A 20,937-nucleotide genomic window follows, 5' to 3' on the forward strand; every position below is an offset into this window, starting at 1 on the left:
TTGAAGCTGAGACATTTTCACATATGTGGTTAAATTTTCGTGGTATGAAGTGAGATTACTTTTTCCGTAAATTAGCAAACCCCAAAAAACCTTTCGTGATGTGGCTCCTCGTGTTAAAAAATCCCTTTTTTAACACAATAAGTTCTTTGAAAATTTAATACTTTGAACACATTTAATAGCTCCATAGTTTTTACACATTTATTCTATGTTCCCCTACTTTCTAAATCAACACAAATGGTTAAGCTCAGTCACTTGTTTATCATAGAAACGTGTCAAATATCACTACACAGAGATTTTTTGTTTACACAGAACTTTTGAGTTCCTCATTTTGAGGCGCATTAGGGATATTGACCCAATTGCACAGTATTGCACAATAGCAAGAAATCTTCAGTTGCACAGTATTGCGCAATAGCAAGAAATCTTCAATTGCACAGTATTGCACAATAGCAAGAAATATTCAATTGAAAATTAATACAAATCTTTTCAACAATTTCAATTGGATTAATTTAAAGTCTTTAATTTTTTGGGGGTTCTAACCTTTTATTACTATTTTGGATATTGGGGTCCCATTTTTAAATTGGTCTACATTGAGGTCCAAAGCGTCCAAAATTAAACTTTGTTTGCTTTCGTCAAAAACTGAATTATTGCGGCTCTATGCTATGCTGAATCTTATTGTGCATTTAGATTTATTATTTTTGGCTCTTGTTTTCAAATTAGTCCATATTCAGGTTTTTTTATATGCTGAATCTAACCATGTTGTTAGATTTTGGATATCAGGCTATACTTGTTAAATTAAATGTCCCATTTCAAATTTTTAAGATCTTTTACCACATTTATTTTGTGTCAGAAACCTAAATTATGTAAATTTTTTTATCACAATCCAAATTCAGACAGTATCAAGCTTGACTATTGTGTTCAAATTGCCCCAACTGTTCAGGGTTTGACCTCTGCGGTCGTATCAGGCTGCGCTCGGCGAAGCATTTTCTTATGCATTGTCCTCTGCTGTTTAACTTTTGTCATGTTGTAAATATGTTGTCGTTGCTAAAGCATATTAAATGCTTTCTTCACTAAAGTATTCATTAAGGTATGTAATTATACTATATATGGAGACACAATTGGTTGGTTGACATTAAGCAACTATCACTCAATCAGTGGATGATCCAGGGGGGGGGGGGGGGGGGGTCCGCGGTTGGAATCCCCCCCTTTTTTTTTTTGACGATCAATACATTTGAATGGGTACATATGGTTGGACCCCCAATTTATCCTTGGTTGGGAACCCCCATTTTGAAAATGGCTGGATCCGCCCCTGCTCAATTAATAGTTTCTTTGATTTTTTTATGGGATAAAGATAATTTAAATGTGGGAGATGATTTATGAGCTTTGTCAAAAGAACCCATAGTTATTTATATTTATGTTGTAAATTATTTATTTAGGTGTTTACCAATTTGAAATATTTATTTGTAAATAAGACATGTTTGTTTATTACTGATAATTGAAATAATAAATACAGTTATTTATCTTCTATTTCAGATTTTAAGACAACAGTTGCTATACTAGTTGTAGTAGTATTTGCTGGTATTTTGGCTTTATTGGTCTATTTTGTCAAAATTGGTAGTAAGTATACTTAAAACACATTTAGCTCTGAATTCTCCCCCCAAAAAATTAAGCCAGTAGAAAATAGTTATTAAGGGACAGAAGACTTATGAGAACAAAATAAACATCTTTTGACATGTTTTTTTTTTGTGAACCAATATGTTAATCTCTATTATTATACTTCATATCAAAATGCGGGATTCTGATTGGTTAATACAAGGAAGACAATTTACTCTTATCCCATGGCAAATACTCTGTCACCCTTCACAGAGATGTTTGATCATTTGTGCGCTTTACTAAATAGGGATGACTGTTATGTATGAGACGTGATTTTTGAACAGACAGTTTATAACATACCATTCAATATAATAAAGTAAATAACACATAGCTAAAAGGGTGATAGAGCAGATTGTTACCCCTCTAAAATCATTGTCAACCTTGGCTTAGCTGTGGTTAACAATGTTTTCTCTTGGTAACAATCTGCTCTATCACCCTCTCAGCTATGTGTTATTTATATAATGTCTGTAACATTAATAAGTTATCTAGAATTACTTTTATAAAACCTTGTTAAAAATGGTTAAATACTGTATATTTAGTAAAAATGAAAACAAATTATGTGTTTCCTATATTTTTGCAGATATTTTTTCTGAAAGGTCAATTTTAGTTTACCCATACTCATGGAATACTACAATTTCCATGTCCCTTTGTTCATTGATTTGTCTATCCTTCTTACACTCATAACATTCATGACATCTCATACCTGCCAACTTTTCAATACTTCCATTGGGGATTTTAAACGTAAGAGGACCTAGTGCATGTTTTAAACATGTCTAAAGGTATATTCAATAGGATATACTAAGAATTTTAAGGAGTATATATGAATTTTAATGCCATTTAACTCATTTGAATAGCTATTTTGAGATATACAGTTCATATAATGGCGGATTTGAATAGTCAGGCCAACCACTCACATGGGTGATATCCCCTACAAATTGGGATAGTTGCCAGGCCTGAGTAATCTTTCTCAGCTTTTGTATTAAGAAATGATTTGATATTCAGTCTAGAACTTAATTCTGCAGATTTGTATTGTGTAAGCCATTTTCATATCTTTTGGGCAGTCCCAATCTGTTTGACAGAACTTAGAATTTTGATAATAGGGAGTACAATCTTGCAGTGGGGGCAGTGTAGAATATTTGAATAAAGCTTAATATTTCAGAAGACCTGGATGCTTCATACTTTGTATGGAGATACCTTATGTTACAAAGTTTCTGTCATTCATGTTTTTGTAGTCTAGTTCATATCTCAGATACTAGAAGCAATATGCCAACTGTATCTGCTGTATGAAATGATTGTAAGGTGTACATGTCTGTCTGGCAGCTGGTTTCATCTGACCTTGACCTCATTTACATGGTTCATTGGTCAATGTTAAGTTTTCATGGTTTTGTCCATTTAACAGATACTGTAAGCAATAGGTCAACTATATTTGTATATGGGATGATTGTAAGGTGTATGCATATCTGTTTGGCAGGGCCCATCTGACCTTAACCTATTTGTCATGGTTCATTGGTCAAAGTCAAGTTTTCTTGGTTAGGTCTGTTTCTAAAATACTACAGGTAATAGTTTTAACTATATTTGGGGTTTGAAATGATTGTCCTTCTGACAGGGTGCATCCGACCTCATTTACGTGGATCATTAATAATGTTATTTATATGTAATTCTTGTAGTACATGTGTAACCTTCTTCTTAATGACTTTCAACATAAATTCAATCATGATCAGTAAAGCAGGCAACACTTTTCAGCATGTGCACTTATGTTGTGTTGTTTGCACACATTTAGGCTTATGTGCCCTTTCAACTGCCACAGCATAGATGACATAAGTGAATAGTATGCATAGATACTATGTGAGCAATGATAGTTTAATCATTTATTATTTCAGAACTACAGGATATTGCATGCTGTAGCTGGATTATAAATAATATCACCGCAAAGAACTACCAGGGAGGTACTAGAAATACAATGAGTAAGTATTGTGCTGAGATAAATTATGTGATCTGGTAAACCTTTTTGGCCAAAAGGTAAATAGTGTACCTGGAAACTTGTCAGCTCATTTGAAATAACGTTATTTCCACAAATCTATATACAGGGGGTGTGACGGATCCATCATCCTTTGCCTTTCAAATTCTTAATATTTTCCGTGGGATATTCATTTTATAGAATTTACAGTTTTATAAAAGTAGAGTGATTACAATTGAGACAGAAGAACAAAGGAAAAGGAAATGAACAACTATGGGTCACCCTGTGGTCTTCAACAATGAGCAAGCTAGTTGATAGAAAGCTATTAAACCCTCTTGAATTACAAAATTTGCATCAAAAGATTGTGTACGAAATAAATTCAATAACTTCATCTCATTAACACAATTTTTCTCTTATTGCGAACCCAATGAAAGTTTTCCACAGTGCCATCTCTATCTTGACCAGGTATTTAAACTTTTGCAAGTTCACCTGTCCTATTGAATGAATACAATAGCTATTTTTCTCTGTGTAGTTTATTCACTGGGACCTTTAAATTTCTTCTAAGAGAAATCTATCACTCATTGATTAATTTACCTGAACAAAAAATTTAACTCTCCATGATAAAAATACATGTACCAATACTAAATAAGGACACACAAAACTATATGTGATGTTGATTTATTCAATATCTAATAATTTAGTAGGCTTCTAGAATGTATTAGGGTAAGTTGTCTGCATTGGCTATTTGCAATATTAGCTATAATAAACTGATTTACTTTATTTGCATTATTTAACAATTTTTACTAAATTGTCTACAGCTTTTCATAATTTTGTTCCAATGTTTTGACATTAAATTTTGCTATGTTCCTATGGAAATTTGTGACTTTCAAATTATTTTTTTTGTGTTGGACCAAAAAAACTATGAAAGTGACAATGCTAATATTTACTCTTATTATCCATTTAGACTGTACTTCAATGTACATTTATTCTAATCAAGCTTAAAGGTTTGTGAAAAAATGTCAAAATAAATAATCCTCTCAGACATAGATTTATAGAAATAAAAGGGATAAGTTAACATGAATAACTATCTGTGAAAATAAGTTGGTTTACAGTATTTTATTAAATGTATTCTATAACTAGACAAAAAAAAAAATCAAATTTCAATAGGAACATTGATAAAACTTTTGTTTGAAATCAACTTTTTATGATTGAATCAATGTTTCTATTAAACTGAATGAAAATATATTATTATAATATTGAATAAATACATCATCACACGCAGTTAATGAGTATATAAAAAGTATAAGAAATTTTTTTTACTCAGGTAAATTATTGCGAACCCAATGAAAGTTTTCCACAGTGCCATCTCTATCTTGACCAGGTATTTAAACTTTTGCAAGTTCACCTGTCCTATTGAATGAATACAATAGCTATTTTTCTCTGTGTAGTTTATTCACTGGGACCTTTAAATTTCTTCTAAGAGAAATCTATCACTCATTGATTAATTTACCTGAGTAAAAAAATTTTCTTAATTATAGACAAAAATACTGTTTTTATACTCATTAACTGCGTGTGATGATGTATTTATTCAATATTAATAATATATTTTCATTCAGTTTAATATAAACATTGATTCAATCATAAAAAGTTGATTTCAAACAAAAGTTTTATCAATGTTCCTATTGAAATTTGATTTTTTTTTGTCTAGTTATATAGAATACATTTAAGAAGATCTTAATTTGAACATCATAATTTTCAAGTATTTATTCATGTCAAACAAATTTTTTTTTAAAAGGAACAATGTTGAAAGTTTTGTCAGAAATCAACTTTTTATGATTGAATCAATGTTTATATTAAACTGAATGAAAATATATTATTAATATTGAATAAATACATCATCACACACAGTTAATGAGTATAAAAAAAAGTATTTTTGTCTACATATAAGATCATTTTTTTACTCAGGTAATTTAATCAATGAATGATAGATTTCTCTTAGAAGAAATTTAAAGGTCCCAGAGAATAAACTACACAGAGAACAATAGCTATTGTATTTATTCAATAGGACAGGTGAACTTGCAAAAGTTTAAATACCTGGTCAAGATAGAGATGGCACTGTGGAAAGCTTTCATTGGGTTCGCAATAATCAATGAGTGATAGATTTCTCTTAGAAGAAATTTAAAGGTCCCAGTGAATAAACTACACAGAGAAAAATAGCTATTGTATTCATTCAATAGGACAGGTGAACTTGCAAAAGTTTAAATACCTGGTCAAGATAGAGATGGCACTGTGGAAAACTTTCATTGGGTTCGCAATAATAAAATTTCAAACCCCTTTTATTAAAATTTTGTTTAAACTGTCTAGATTGTAAAATCATGTATTGAATCATTATATAAACTGCTGCTTTTGTTCTAAACTGGCATTTTGTTAAGAGTAGAAAAGTATGATACTTGAAATTAACAGTTGCAATATGCTGTATCTGCAATAGTTTGTTCAGGGCCTACAGTCACAAGCCTTGACTCAGTACTCAGGTGTACAAATTTTGTGCTCGAAACATCAAATCCAGCATTCTGATTGGTTGAATTCTGAGTCTTAGTACAATAATTGTACTTTGAATTTTTGTGACCGTAAGGCGAGGTATTGTACCTTTTATGCTATAAAATGACAATGTAAAATTATGTTTGTGGCAAGAAACAAATTTAATTAAAGGCTAGGGGTAGGTAATAATAAGCTAATACATTTCTTAGGGGATCAATTTTAATGAAACAAATGAGAATTGGATATCGCTTGATATCAACTTGAGTTATTTGATTTCAATATAATGATAAACAAGATTATTGCTACTATTTAAATTAATTAACGAGAGTTGATATCAAGCGATCATATCCAATTCTTACAAGTTGATAAACCTATTTCTCTAATGGTCAACGCATTCATTGTGTTATATAAAAAATTCCATGAATTGTTGATCTAGTCTTTTGCACATACATGTACAAGTATGACGTTATGTGTCCTGTTCCAGCTTCAAAATTTAACATAAGACATTAAAAACATTTTGCACACTTCAGAATGTAATTAAATTTGACAAAAAAGAAAATTTTCAGGGGAAAAGTGTGAGTGTTTTGTATATTATTGACGAAATCATATATGTCAGTTGTCATAGACGAAATTGTCTTAACTTTGGAAGTCATCAATGACCTAATGAATAGCCAATGGAAATGTCGTCATATTGATTCATGATGCTGAATAAGCCAGTCAAATGAATGCATGTTTCGTATCACTTTTTCCTATCACACTCCATGCAGTGTGATACAAGAAATATCTCTTCATGCAAGAAATAGATAACAGGCCACAACCATAAGAGAATAATAATATAACAGTTGTTGCCTTTGTTTGAGGTTGTAACACGAGGATATATATCGACACTAAAATCAAATATTCCTGACGGGATATTTTTGTATTTTATGTTAAAGTCATATGAAACCAGTTTCTTGAAATTTTTATGTTATCTAAATTATTGAACCAATGCATTCATATATACTTAACTAAGTCTTGCATACATGTTTTTCATATTACACATCTGTAACCTATTATCGACAATTATTACATTGGTAGCATTGAATTACATTGATTTCCCAGTCAAATAAAAACCGATAATTTCACATGTGAAATAAACGTGGTTATTTCACTCTCTGACATCATACAACAATAGGCGTTGTCAAGACGTCGATAACGTCGGATCAAAACAAATTGTGAATGCGTAGAAAAAAAATATAGTTCTTTACATTTTCTACATTAATTTCATTAAAAAAAGCCATTTGCCAATGTAATAAAAAGAATAACTAATCAAAGAATTCAAATATCGAAAAATATTCAACTCGTGACCAAACAACACTGATAATTAACTCATGCGCTATGCGCATTTGTGAATTAATGTGTTGTTTGGTCACTCGTTGAATATTTTTCTCATTTTGAATTCTTCGATTAGTTATTCTATAAATAATATTTCATTCAGTGGTTGTTGATCGCAAGCTAATTAACTTTCGAGTTTGTTGCCGAAGATTACCGTATCTTGGCATTGATAAACAATAAAAACAGAGCACATTGAAAGCGTGACAGATAAGTGAATTGAAAGAGCCATGACATTTGTTTTTATATTTTCCATGTGTTCCCATTTGTTAATTAAACTATTCCTTAACAGTTGTTAAATGATTTGTTGTATTAAATTTGTTCTTTAAGAATCTGTTATTTCTATTTACCTTCAAGAGCACATGTGTTTACATACCTTCATTCGGGTTTTCCCCTTGCGTTTGCGCTGTGCGGTGGCCGAAGTTATAACGAGAGGTCTCGTAGTTAAGGTCACTGCATACGGGAAAATATTGGCGAATTAGTGTCTTGGAAGTCAATAAATCAATATTGGAACATTTATGAAGACTTTGATAAAAGAAAGGATTTTCTTTTTAAAAAAAGTTCACGTTTAATACTTCTTTTAGAGTAAAACTTAGTCATTCAAGTATATAAAACATGTTCAACTTTTTTTTTAAATTTGAAGTTTCATATCACTTTAATCATAAAATTTAGGAATAGAAACCCCTCAGGAAAATTTACCACTATACAATATTGCATGCTAAATATTCTACAGAGAATATTACTACATGCTATGTCTTATGGCATGCTTATTTTTGCTAACTTTCTATAGAGAATTTTATTTGATATAGTACAAAGATTTTAACTATAGTTACAGGTGAAGAACAGGCTCCACTAATAATAATACGTAAGTATAATGGAGTAAGCCATCAAACACCCCCCCCCCCCCCCCCCCAAAAAAAAAAAAACCCAAAAAAACAAAAACAAAAAACAACCTAGCTATCTTACTTTTTTGTAAAACCAGTCTGGGCTATATTGGAATCACCTCTTTCATTTGTCAACCTGCCAATTGTCCAAAAAATGTTTTCGTCAAACTTTTATCAGAAATTACTGAACAGAATGACTTCATTTTTTGTCAGCAGCTTGACCATGATTAGTTGTAATGTGTGAGCACTTTTCATATCTGTCAGATACCTACTTTCTGTTTGCAGATACTTTTAAGTTTTCAATATGTTGAATGAACTGAAAATATTTTGTCACACATTTTCTAATACTACTGTACAGAATAACTTCATATTTGGTCAGCAGCCCAACAGTGATAAGTTTTTACTTTTGTGTGCTTTTTGGATCTGTCAGACACCTACTTCCTGTTTTGAAAGACTTTGAACTACAAGTTGCAATATGCTATGACTAAAATTGCATTGTTATTGTTTGTCAGTATTTAAGAACAAAAAATGTATATAAATCTTAATATACTAGGTTAACACTTATGATATATAGTTTATTGTGAATTATTTTATGGTTTAAGATATTCTTATTGCATTTAGCTTTTGAGACTTTGTTTTGTGTCGATTGACTTCTTTTTACCTTGTTAGTGTCAATTGACATTTTACAGGTCACATATGAGATTTTTGATTTGTGTCTTTGGGTTTCTAAAACCATTTTATTTTGATAAGGGGCTTTGAATTAAATTTGCAATTGAAATACAATTTATGCAAAATGAACATTTTTATTATGTGAATACACCCAGAACAAGCAGACTAGACTGGGTATGGGGAAGCCTTGCTAAAACTTTTTTAAATTGAATTTCAAAACAATTTTTCTGTTTTTAAACATCTTCAGATGCTGAAGCACCATGCACTTTTACATGAAAAATATTCAGGAACACTTATTGAGATTATTTTTAGTTGCAAGATGAGCAGTACCGGCTCCTAAATTGTCCTTCTCTTCAATATCTAACACTTTTGAAATACTGTAAGACTGAATAGTTATTCATAATTGTCTTCAGAAGCAGTTAAGGATAAGCATAAACCTAAAGTTGGAAGCTCAGTGGATCTGAAATATATGTTAGGAAATGGGAATAGTTCATCTTCTGGAGTAGAATGGTTTAAAGATGGAAAACCTATTCAGATCTGTTCCACCAAATATATAGAGACTACAAACACCTCATATCCATCCTTAAAAATTGATGACATCACTGTACACGATACTGCAGATTACAGTTGTAGAGTTAATGGGATTGATAGTGTTATAATAGCAGTGTCAGTGCAAGGTAAGAATCTTTGAACATCTGTTTTTTTTGTTTTTTGTTTACATTTTGTAATTTGTTAGTTAAAATAGATAACTTGCATTTTTTTCAGTAAAAGTTGATGAATGTCAAGAACAACTGACCGAGTGTTTTCCTCAATTTGATTTAAAGGCTAATATTTAAAAAAAAAAAGGGTAAAATGCGTGGTTGTACATCATACCAGTTAGTTTATTCTCCCAAATAAAACTTTTTGCTCCTCCAAAAAAGTTTTTTGCTTAACATTCACCTTACAGTTTCTCACACCTTAAACTTGTCTGCTGATGTTCTCAGAAATGCTAGTCAGATGTACTTATGGTTCGACAGTGTGCTTTAAAAATAAATCCTGTTATAAAAATAAGTTAAAATTCAACAAAAATTATCAACAATGAAGATAACCCCTGTTATGTTGCCTAACTGTGTTCCATTTAGCTTAATTAAATCTAATGTATAAGTTGAATTCCACATTGCCAAATGATAAGAAATCAATCTTTACATTTCAGTGCTCACAGGCACTTGGGATGTATTGTTGGGTTACTGTCCATGATATTTAGGTATTGGATCATACAGCATAAATTAATGAAATGAAAAGAGATTGAAAGTTTAATTTAGTATCATTATTGGCATTATTGATTGATAGATATATAATTATCAAGAAATGAACTGCAGAAATTAGAAATTCTCTTCATTAAAAGAGATAAAAACTATCAGATACATACTTGTCAACCTATGAAAATGAAAAAACCTGTACAAACTTTTTATACGACCGCAAAAAAATTTTGTGGTCGTATATTGGTATGACGTTGGCGTCGTCGTCGTCGTCGTCGTCGTCGTCGTCCGGCGTCGTCGTCGTCGTCGTCGTCGTCGTCGTCCGGCGTCGTCGTCCGAATACATATTGGTTTTCGCACTCTAACTTTAGTTTAAGTGAATGGATCTTTTTGAAATTTGACCATAAGGTTAAATACCACAAAAGGAAGGTTGGGATTGATTTTGGGGGTTATGGTACCAACAGTTAAGGAATTAGGGGCCAAAAAGGGGCCAAAAATGAGCATTTTCTAGTTTCCAGACAATAACTGTGGAACGGTGTATGGATCTCTCTGAAATTATACTACAAGTTTCCATACCACAAAGGGATGGTTAGGATTTGCTTTGGGGGGTTATGGCTCAAACCGTTTAGGAATTAGGGGCAAAAAAGGGGGAAAAACAAGGTTGTCCTGGTTAATGGACAAATACTTTAGTACAAAACATAATTTAAAGCAGTGTAAGGGAGATAAATCAAATACATCATTGAAATTATCTCCCTTACACTGCTTTTAAATTATGTATAAAGTAATGGTTAATGAACAATAAAGATAATCTAAAACAGTGTAAGGGAGGTAATCCAAATACAACGTTTTGGTTACTTCCCTTACACTGCTTTTAAATTATGTTTAAAGAAATGCATATTTATGAAGGAAGACCAGTAAAAATATCAGCAAATGTTTTTATCTTTTTTTTTTACAAAAAAATCCATATGAAAGATTTGACACTATATTTTTATTAATTCTATTATAAAATAGATTAAGTTAGCACTATGGTAAATTTAAATGGGTAATTATGGTTGCCAACTCCATTGGAAATTTGAATTGAGATTATGACCATATCTTGAGGGAAAGAATTTTTTTGGGGGAAAAAGGGGGGGGGGGATAAAAAGAAATTGTGGGGGGCCAATTTTTTCTCATTTCAGATTTCAGAAATTAAAAAGAATTATTCTTCAAATATTATTTTTTTTTCAAATTTCAAATATTGAAAAATTTCAAGAAGTAATCTTTAATTGCACAGTATGGCGCATTAGATTTGTAAAATCTTTGATCACATTTATTTATTTGTTATGCCGAATCTAACAGTGTATTTAGATTTTTAATTTTGGGTCCAGTTTTCAAATTGGTCTACATTAATGTCCAAAGGGTCCAAAATTAGACTTTGTTTGATTTTAGCAAAAATTGAATATATGAGGTTCTTTGATATGCTGAATCTAAATATGTATTTAGATTTTTGATTTTTGGCCCAGTTTTCAAGTTGGTCCAAATTGTGGTCCAAAATTAAACTTTGTTTGATTTCAACAAAAATTGAATATATGGGGTTCTTTGATATGCTGAATCTAACCATGTATTTAGATTTTTTATTTGTGGACCCCGTTATCTAATTGGTTCATATTGAGGTCAAAAGGGTCCAAAATTAAACTTTGTTTGATTTCATCTAAAATTGAATTATTGGGGTTCTTTGATATTCCAAATCTAACCGTGTATTTAGGTTTTTAATTTTGGGTCCTGTTTTTTAAATTGGTCTACATTGAGGTCCAAAGGGTCCAAAATTAAACTTAGTTTGATTTTAACAAAAATTGAATTCTTGGGGTTCTTTGATTTGCTGAATCTAAACATGTATTTAGATTTTTGATTATGGGCCCAGTTTTCAAGTTTGTCCATGATAGGGTCCAGTATTTAAACTTTGTTTGATTTCAACAAAAATTGAATATATGGGGTTCTTTGATATGCTGAATCTAAACATGTATTTAGATTTTTGATTATGGGCCCAGTTTTCAAGTTGGTCCAAATTGGGGTCCAAAATTAAACTTTGTTTGATTTCAACAAAAATTGAATATATGAGGTTCTTTGATATGCTGAATCTAACCATGTATTTAGATTTTTTATTTGTAGGCCCCGCTATCAAATTGGTTCATATTGAGGTCAAAAGGGTCCAAAATTAAACTTTGTTTGATTTCATCGAAAATTGAATTATTGGGGTTCTTTGATATGCCAAATCTAACCGTGTTTTCAGATTTTTAATTTGGGTCCCGTTTTTGTCGAGCCTGCGACTTTTGGTCGCAGAAAGCTCGATATAGGGATAGTGATCCGGCGGCGGCGGCGGCGGCGGCTACGGCGGCGGCGGCGGCGTTAGCTAACTTCTTAAAAGCTTTATATTTCAGAAGGTAGAAGACCTGGATGCTTCATACTTTGTATATGGATGCCTCATGTTACGAAGTTTCCGTCAGTCACATGTCCAATGTCCTTGACCTCATTTTCATGGTTCAGTGACTACTTGAAAAAAAAGTTAACATTTTTTGTAATGTTAAATTCTCTCTTATTATAAGTAGTAGGATAACTATATTTGGTATGTGCGTACCTTGCAAGGTCCTCATGCCCGTCAGACAGTTTTCACTTGACCTCGACCTCATTTCATGGATCAGTGAACAAGGTTAAGTTTTGGTGGTCAAGTCCATATCTCAGATACTATAAGCAATAGGTCTAGTATATTCGGTGTATGGAAGGACTGTAAGGTGTACATGTCCAACTGGCAGGTGTCATCTGACCTTGACCTCATTTTCATGGTTCAGTGGTTATAGTTAAGTTTTTGTGTTTTGGTCTGTTTTTCTTATACTGAATGCAATAGGTCTACTATATTTGGTGTATGGAATGATTGTAAGGTGTACATGTCTAGCTGGCAGGTGTCATCTGACCTTGACCTCATTTTCATGGTTCAGTGGTCAAAGTTAAGTTTTTGAGTTTTGGTCTTTTTTTCTAATACTATATGCCATAAGTCAACTATATTTGGTGTATGGAAATATTTTATGATCTATATGTCAGTCACGCAGGTTTTATATGACCTTGACCTCATTTTCACGGTTCATTGATCAGTGTTAAGTTTTTGTGTTTTGGTCTGTTTTTCTTAAACTATAAGCAATAGGTCAACTATATTTGTTATATGGAAGAATTGTTAACTGTACATGTCTGCCTGGCACGGTTCATCTGACCTTGACCTCATTTTCATGGTTCATTGGTCAATGTTTAGTTTTCTTGGTTAATGTTAAGTTTATGTGACAGTTGTAATAAAGCTTTATATTTAGGACTATCAACATAAAATCAATGATTAGTAAAGAAGGCGAGACATTTCAGTGTGTGCACTCTTGTTTAAATTGGTCTTCATTGAGGTCCAAAGGGTCCAAAATTAAACTTAGTTTGATTTTAACAAAAATTGAATTCTTGGGGTTCTTTGATATGCTGAATCTAAACATGTGTTTAGATTTTTGATTATGGGCCCAGTTTTCAAGTTGGTCCAAGTTGGGGTCCAAAATTAAACTTTTTTTGATTTCAACAAAAATTGAATATATGGGGTTCTTTGATATGCTGAATCTAACCATGAATTTAGAATTTTTATTTGTGGGCCCGCTATCAAATTGGTTCATATTGAGGTCAAAAGGGTCCAAAATTAAACTTTGTTTGATTTCATCAAAAATTGAATTATTGGGGTTCTTTGATATTCCAAATCTAACCGTGTATTTAGATTTTTAATTTTAAGTCCCGTTTTTTAAATTGGTCTACATTAAGGTCCAAAGGGTCCAAAATTAAACTTAGTTTGATTTTAGCAAAAATTGAATTCTTGGGGTTCTTTGATATGCTGAATCTAAACATGTGTTTAGATTTTTGATTATGGGCCCAGTTTTCAAGTTTGTCCAAGTTGGGGTCCAAAATTAAACTTTGTTTGATTTTAACAAAAATTGAATATATGGGGTTCTTTGATATGCTGAATCTAACCATGTATTTAGATTTTTTATTTGTGGACCCCGTTATCTAATTGGTTCATATTGAGGTCAAAAGGGTCCAAAATTAAACTTTGTTTGATTTCATCTAAAATTGAATTATTGGGGTTCTTTGATATTCCAAATCTAACTGTGTATTTAGGTTTTTAATTTTGGGTCCTGTTTTTTAAATTGGTCTACATTGAGGTCCAAAGGGTCCAAAATTAAACTTAGTTTGATTTTAACAAAAATTGAATTCTTGGGGTTCTTTGATTTGCTGAATCTAAACATGTATTTAGATTTTTGATTATGGGCCCAGTTTTCAAGTTTGTCCAAGATAGGGTCCAGTATTTAAACTTTGTTTGATTTCAACAAAAATTGAATATATGGGGTTCTTTGATATGCTGAATCTAAACATGTATTTAGATTTTTGATTATGGGCCCAGTTTTCAAGTTGGTCCAAATTGGGGTCCAAAATTAAACTTTGTTTGATTTCAACAAAAATTGAATATATGAGGTTCTTTGATATGCTGAATCTAACCATGTATTTAGATTTTTTATTTGTAGGCCCCGCTATCAAATTGGTTCATATTGAGGTCAAAAGGGTCCAAAATTAAACTTTGTTTGATTTCATCGAAAATTGAATTATTGGGGTTCTTTGATATGCCAAATCTAACCGTGTTTTCAGATTTTTAATTTGGGTCCCGTTTTTTAAATTGGTCTTCATTGAGGTCCAAAGGGTCCAAAATTAAACTTAGTTTGATTTTAACAAAAATTGAATTCTTGGGGTTCTTTGATATGCTGAATCTAAACATGTGTTTAGATTTTTGATTATGGGCCCAGTTTTCAAGTTGGTCCAAGTTGGGGTCCAAAATTAAACTTTTTTTGATTTCAACAAAAATTGAATATATGGGGTTCTTTGATATGCTGAATCTAACCATGAATTTAGAATTTTTATTTGTGGGCCCGCTATCAAATTGATTCATATTGAGGTCAAAAGGGTCCAAAATTAAACTTTGTTTGATTTCATCAAAAATTGAATTATTGGGGTTCTTTGATATTCCAAATCTAACCGTGTATTTAGATTTTTAATTTTAAGTCCCGTTTTTTAAATTGGTCTACATTAAGGTCCAAAGGGTCCAAAATTAAACTTAGTTTGATTTTAGCAAAAATTGAATTCTTGGGGTTCTTTGATATGCTGAATCTAAACATGTGTTTAGATTTTTGATTATGGGCCCAGTTTTCAAGTTTGTCCAAGTTGGGGTCCAAAATTAAACTTTGTTTGATTTTAACAAAAATTGAATATATGGGGTTCTTTGATATGCTGAATCTAACCATGTATTTTGATTTTGGACATTGGACCATAATAGGTAAATTAAAAAAATTCAAGTTCTTAGACCACATTCTTTCTGTGTCAGAAACCTATGCTGTGTCAAATATTTAATAACAATCCAAATTCAGAGCTGTATCAAGCTTGAATGTTGTGTCCATACTTGCCCCAACTGTTCAGGGTTCGACCTCTGCGGTCGTATCAAGCTGCGCCCCAGCGAAGCATTTTATTTCAGCTGATTTAAGTATTTAGTAAAAAAAAATTTATATTCTAAATCGAACAGTTTCCAAACCACAGACCTGCCACCAACTATCTCGAAAGACGAAAACTGTAATGAACTTAATAGGAAACATTGTTTATCTAGAAATCCATTAAAATTTTTTGAAATCAGACATTTTTCTGTCCAGTTCTGATTTAAAATCTACCCCATATGTATAAGCCTCCGCCAGTAAGAGCACTTCTGAATACCAAGAAAGATAACTCTAAATTTATCCATCTTCTCATTACTGATAGACTTAAGAACTGTGCCCATCCTTCTAACTTAATGACATTTAGGTTTAGGTCTTTTGAGTTATTGTGATAAGATAAGAAGATAAAAACAAATGCGACCACTTCCATTTAAGACAAGCACTGTCTTAAAATTAGTACAAATGCTACAATTGTGAAGAATTCAGTAATTTTGCATGAATTTATGATGCTATAACCTGTTGCATAAAAGCATTGTATTGACAAAAACAGCCCATTTTCATGGAACCAAAGTATTGTCCTTTCCAATAAAGAGCTAAAAATATATACGATTGACGAGCAAATCTAACAGACATGTCTACAATTCACCAAATGGGAGTTCTATTAAAAAATAGACTTAGCCTACAGAAACTTTTCTCTCACTACATGCAAAAACAAGAAACTTCATCCTTCTAATTAAATATTCGTGAATTTATTGTTTAAAAAGTGTCTGTCTAAATCATTTTCATGGGTTATTTATCTTTATCCAAATTTATTTCTATTGTAGAACCAGTCATAAAATTACAAAATTCCTACAATGTTAGTTGTGGTGACAATTTAACCATTGGTTGTGAAATGAAAAACTTTCCAGATGAATTGTCTTTTGAAGTGTGTTGGAAAAAGAGGAAAGAATTAAAAGATCAGGATCAAATTTTAGAACCTAGTGATAAATATGGTGAAACATATTCAGATTATCCTCACCTGACTATTTATAGGATATGTAAAGAGGATGAAGGGCACTACTCATGTTGGATTTCATATGAAATATGCGGAAGAACATTTCAGGTTCCTGATGCCAGAACTGCTATTAAGAATAATTTGACAACAGTGAATGTTAATGAAGGTAATTATTTTTTATGACTCAGATTATTCACTGCTGTCTTGCCACTTAGAAGTAAGCCCTTAATTAGCTACCTAAAAGATGACGTTTTGATCCATTTAGTGTGAATGTTTCATATATTCCTCCCAAATATGGGAGGACAATTTTTTATTTAAAAGTCAGTCTTTTTTTTAAAAAAAAACCCGATGTTGGATAGATGTACATGTGACATTATTCTATAAACATACATGAAGAGTAAGAACAAAAGGCTAAAGGTTCCCTTCATGGTCTTCTATGCTAAGAAAATACATTTTTCGAATTTACACGACATGCATGAGGAAAAATCAATGTGAACCCAAAAAGTCAACTTAGAATACTATTTACCAAAATAATAACAATGATGATGGAAAATAGGTGAAATAAAGACAAACTGTAAATGGCCATGATGTCTGTGAATCTGTCTACAAAAAATCATGGAACGAAAAAATAAAGTAAGTAACACTTCAGGATAGCTTATTTACAACTGTTGTAGATTTGAAGATGTAAAATTTGTTGTGAAAGAGCTACTGATTTCTGGCACAGATTAGTGTAATTAATTGTAGCAGGTAAATCGATTAAAACTTCTGTTTTTGAATTTCAGGTAAAGTAGTTCAGCATATTGACAAGAAAATAGATGTAACTGGTAAGAAAATAATATTTGTATTAGATTTTCTGTGCTTTGTTACATTAATTTTTATTGGATTATTGATAAGATTTAAAGGGAAACATATGCTTTGTATTTTTGCTTTTATATAAGAGACTTTTTATTGTTTAAACATTGTGTTATTTGATCTGTTGTAATTATGAATGAAAGCAGATGCATTTCAATAATTAATTATAATGCGATTGTTATGTAACAATTTTTTTCATTGGCTCAAATTTACCATAAATTCCATGGTTGACATGTCGTAACTAAGGAGTGAGCTGCAATGTTGAATTAATTGCTTTGATCAACAAATGTTTCATTACTACAATATAATTGAAAATAACAAAAACACCTACCCCAAAAACGCTGTTTTGATGTGATTTAATTCAAAATTAAATCGTAGAAGTAACATATTAACCTTCAGTTTGAACCTTGTCATTTGTATGATGCCATGTTTAGTCATGATGTTTATGCACCAAAATCATTCATGAATTTTCACGGAATTTTATCTTATTTCAAATTTATAGATACGTGTCAAGTTCAAATGTATTATTTCTTTTTGTAATATGCATTAAAACCATTTTACTGGCTCTGCCAAGCGTTGCCAGTAAAACTACAATTGTGACCATCAAATTGCAAATTGAAGCCGCCAACTCTTCAACTACAGTACTGTAACACTGGCACAGATTGGGATAAAAAACGTACTGTTGTGTTTAAAATCTCCAAAAACCCAGCAGGTCAAATATTTGTTCTTCTGTTTTTTTATTTGGTTTTACTAGTGTAAGAATTAATATCCAAACAGTCAATTGTATGCAGTTTCTTTTTTTTTCTCATTGCAGTTAATAATGCAGGAACAGTAAATATGGTAAGTTTAATAATAAATGTAAATGTGGATTCTCTTTGCTGAACAGTCAATAAAAAAATTATTTATATTGGCTTCACATCTTTCTGTAATATTTTGAAAGATAAAAGGCCAGACATGGACATCATGTTTTTATGATTACCGTTAAGATGAAATTGTGCTACATGTTGCCGTCAGGAAGAAAAATCGATATTATGGATTTATACGATATAATAAAGCTTATTCCTTAGATTCTAGGGATTGAGAGTAGGCATGGCCTTCATTGTCAAGCAAATAATTTTTTATTACTGTCAGCATTAAAATGAGTTTTAAAGTTTTATAGGCATCACTTACTAATTTTGAGCTACCATTAGCATCAAATGGAGATTAAATGGGGAATGGAAATGGGGAATGTGACAAAGAGATAACAACCTGACCAAGGAGCAGAAAACAGTCCAAGGCAACCAATGGGTCTTCCATTTTCCCATTCACTGTCATTTTTGGCTTGATATTAAAATTTGTTTGAGAAAGAGAGCATTTCTGTTTTCAATTAATCAGATCTGAGATTATTTTTACATGTCTGTTTCATTTTACACTGAAAACCATTAACTTATTGGTGTTTTCAACTTACTGTAGGTTTTTAAAGCAATTGCTTTCATGCTATGGCATATGACCATCTTTGTGACCCAGATCAGAGAAACTGCCCAGATCAAGAAAATTTTTTTAAAGCAGATTCCTGGTCTGTCATTCTTAAACACCTATGTATGTTTTCTAATGCAATACATTGATTGAAACTGTTGAAAAACGATGTATTTTTGTATTGTTTGACTACCAAAGAACATTGAAGTCCGAGTTGAAAAAAGTGCATTTTTATACCTGCGATTTCCTCCTTGAGATGCTTCAACAAAATATTGAATCATTTCAGTTTTTGTTTTAATATTGAAAATTTGGCCGAATTATCTCCCGTGCGTTTTTTGTTGTTTAATTCGTGTTTCTTTTCGAAAAAGGTCAAGTTGCTCTTGTTCATTCATAAAATTATTGTTCATTCATAAAATGATCGTAAAATCATTACACATGTTATAGTAATGTAATCTTATCTCACACTATTTGTTTTTAATTAAAAGTAGCACAGTTTACGCATTCTAATTACTCTTACCATGTTTTTAATCCATGAAATAACAGGCCTTATTATTTTAATTGCTGTTGATACTGATAGACTCCACTCTGTAAACAAATGATATAATGACAGTGTCAAATGTCATAATAACCCTAATGATTACCTGTAATCTAAAAATAGAGAAAAATTACTGAACTTGTAATTTTGTTTGCGCAAATAATTTTGCGCAACGAAATCTGTGTTAAAAACACATAACAATAAGTTCGTTTTCCTTTTTTGTCATAATTCCGTAAGATTTATCGATCATCTTATAGATTAAATGGCCCGTTCAAACGTGAAAGAAGCCAAGTTAAGACTAAGAGATATTCACAAACAATTTGGAATTTTCTTGTTTCATAGATTGAAAAAAAAATTTCGTCCATTTGGATATAAAAAAAATGGGAATGCATGACAAATGATGAAACAGATATCCTCGTCTTTCTAGTGGACGAGTCTACTTCGTTTTTGACATGGATCTGATAAAGTCGACGTGTTTGCAATTTTATTTCACATGTTTTCGAGGTTGACGATCATTATTCACCATGTTTCCTGAAAGTTGATAAATATTAAAGCAATGTGGAGCTGTTTTTTCTTGTTCGTGAAATGACAATTTAATTTCATGTTTGTCCGTGATACCCCTTTTTCGAAATTATATGACGATGGCACATATCAGCTGAGAAATAATGTTAGGGACTTAGATTTAAGAAATGATGATAAAGTAGCAGTATTAAAATATTGTTAGTAAGCTGAAGTATATTTATATTTTTTACATGTTTATGTCTTGTAAGATATTTTTTTTCTTTTTTTTTTTCGACCGACCGGACTCTTTCATGTGAAAAATCCGTAAACCAACAAATTAAAAAAACTCTGGTCTTAGTGATGAAATTGGTAAAGCGTAAGCCAGTTTGCAGGTTAATCGACAGTTAAAGTGCCTTTCATGAAAATTTCAAAAGCTGGTCCCATCTTCAAAATATTTAATCTTGTGTGTGAATGAATGATTCTTATTATGAAAAAAAACTACAGTTCGGAAGAACATTTGCGTCAAAAAAGTTGAAATCTTAAACTGAATGGTTAGATTTAAACCAATTATGATAAAATTAAAGCAATAAAGATAATGAAGCCTGGAAATTATTTTCCAGTTATAAACACTCTACCAGGGGATAATCTATTATGATTTCTTTGTGAGTTATATGTTTCTGCAAATATATTTGCCTCCACCGTAAGCCTGGGAAATGTAAAACATGGTAAAAATTACTTTCTGCTGGATAAGTCTTTTATTGATATAAAG

At 31.4% G+C, this 20,937-nt stretch overlaps 1 protein-coding gene across 5 annotated transcripts in view; it reads left to right on the forward strand.

The window, feature by feature from the left end:
- Positions 1-20,937, forward strand: part of LOC127738807 (uncharacterized) — a 51,403-nt gene that overhangs the window by 15,813 nt on the left and 14,653 nt on the right. For all 5 annotated transcript variants that reach the window (XM_052250191.1, XM_052250193.1, XM_052250194.1 and 2 more), the window contains exons 8-14: positions 1,531-1,614; positions 3,531-3,614; positions 8,346-8,381; positions 9,483-9,746; positions 16,656-16,991; positions 17,608-17,649; positions 18,492-18,517. In XM_052250191.1, coding sequence (XP_052106151.1) covers positions 1,531-1,614; positions 3,531-3,614; positions 8,346-8,381; positions 9,483-9,746; positions 16,656-16,991; positions 17,608-17,649; positions 18,492-18,517 — 872 coding nt within the window. The remainder of the gene's footprint in view (positions 1-1,530; positions 1,615-3,530; positions 3,615-8,345; positions 8,382-9,482; positions 9,747-16,655; positions 16,992-17,607; positions 17,650-18,491; positions 18,518-20,937) is intronic.

Source organism: Mytilus californianus, unplaced genomic scaffold (assembly GCF_021869535.1).
Source record: "Mytilus californianus isolate M0D057914Y unplaced genomic scaffold, xbMytCali1.0.p SCAF_4, whole genome shotgun sequence".
Taxonomy (NCBI): domain Eukaryota; kingdom Metazoa; phylum Mollusca; class Bivalvia; order Mytilida; family Mytilidae; genus Mytilus; species Mytilus californianus.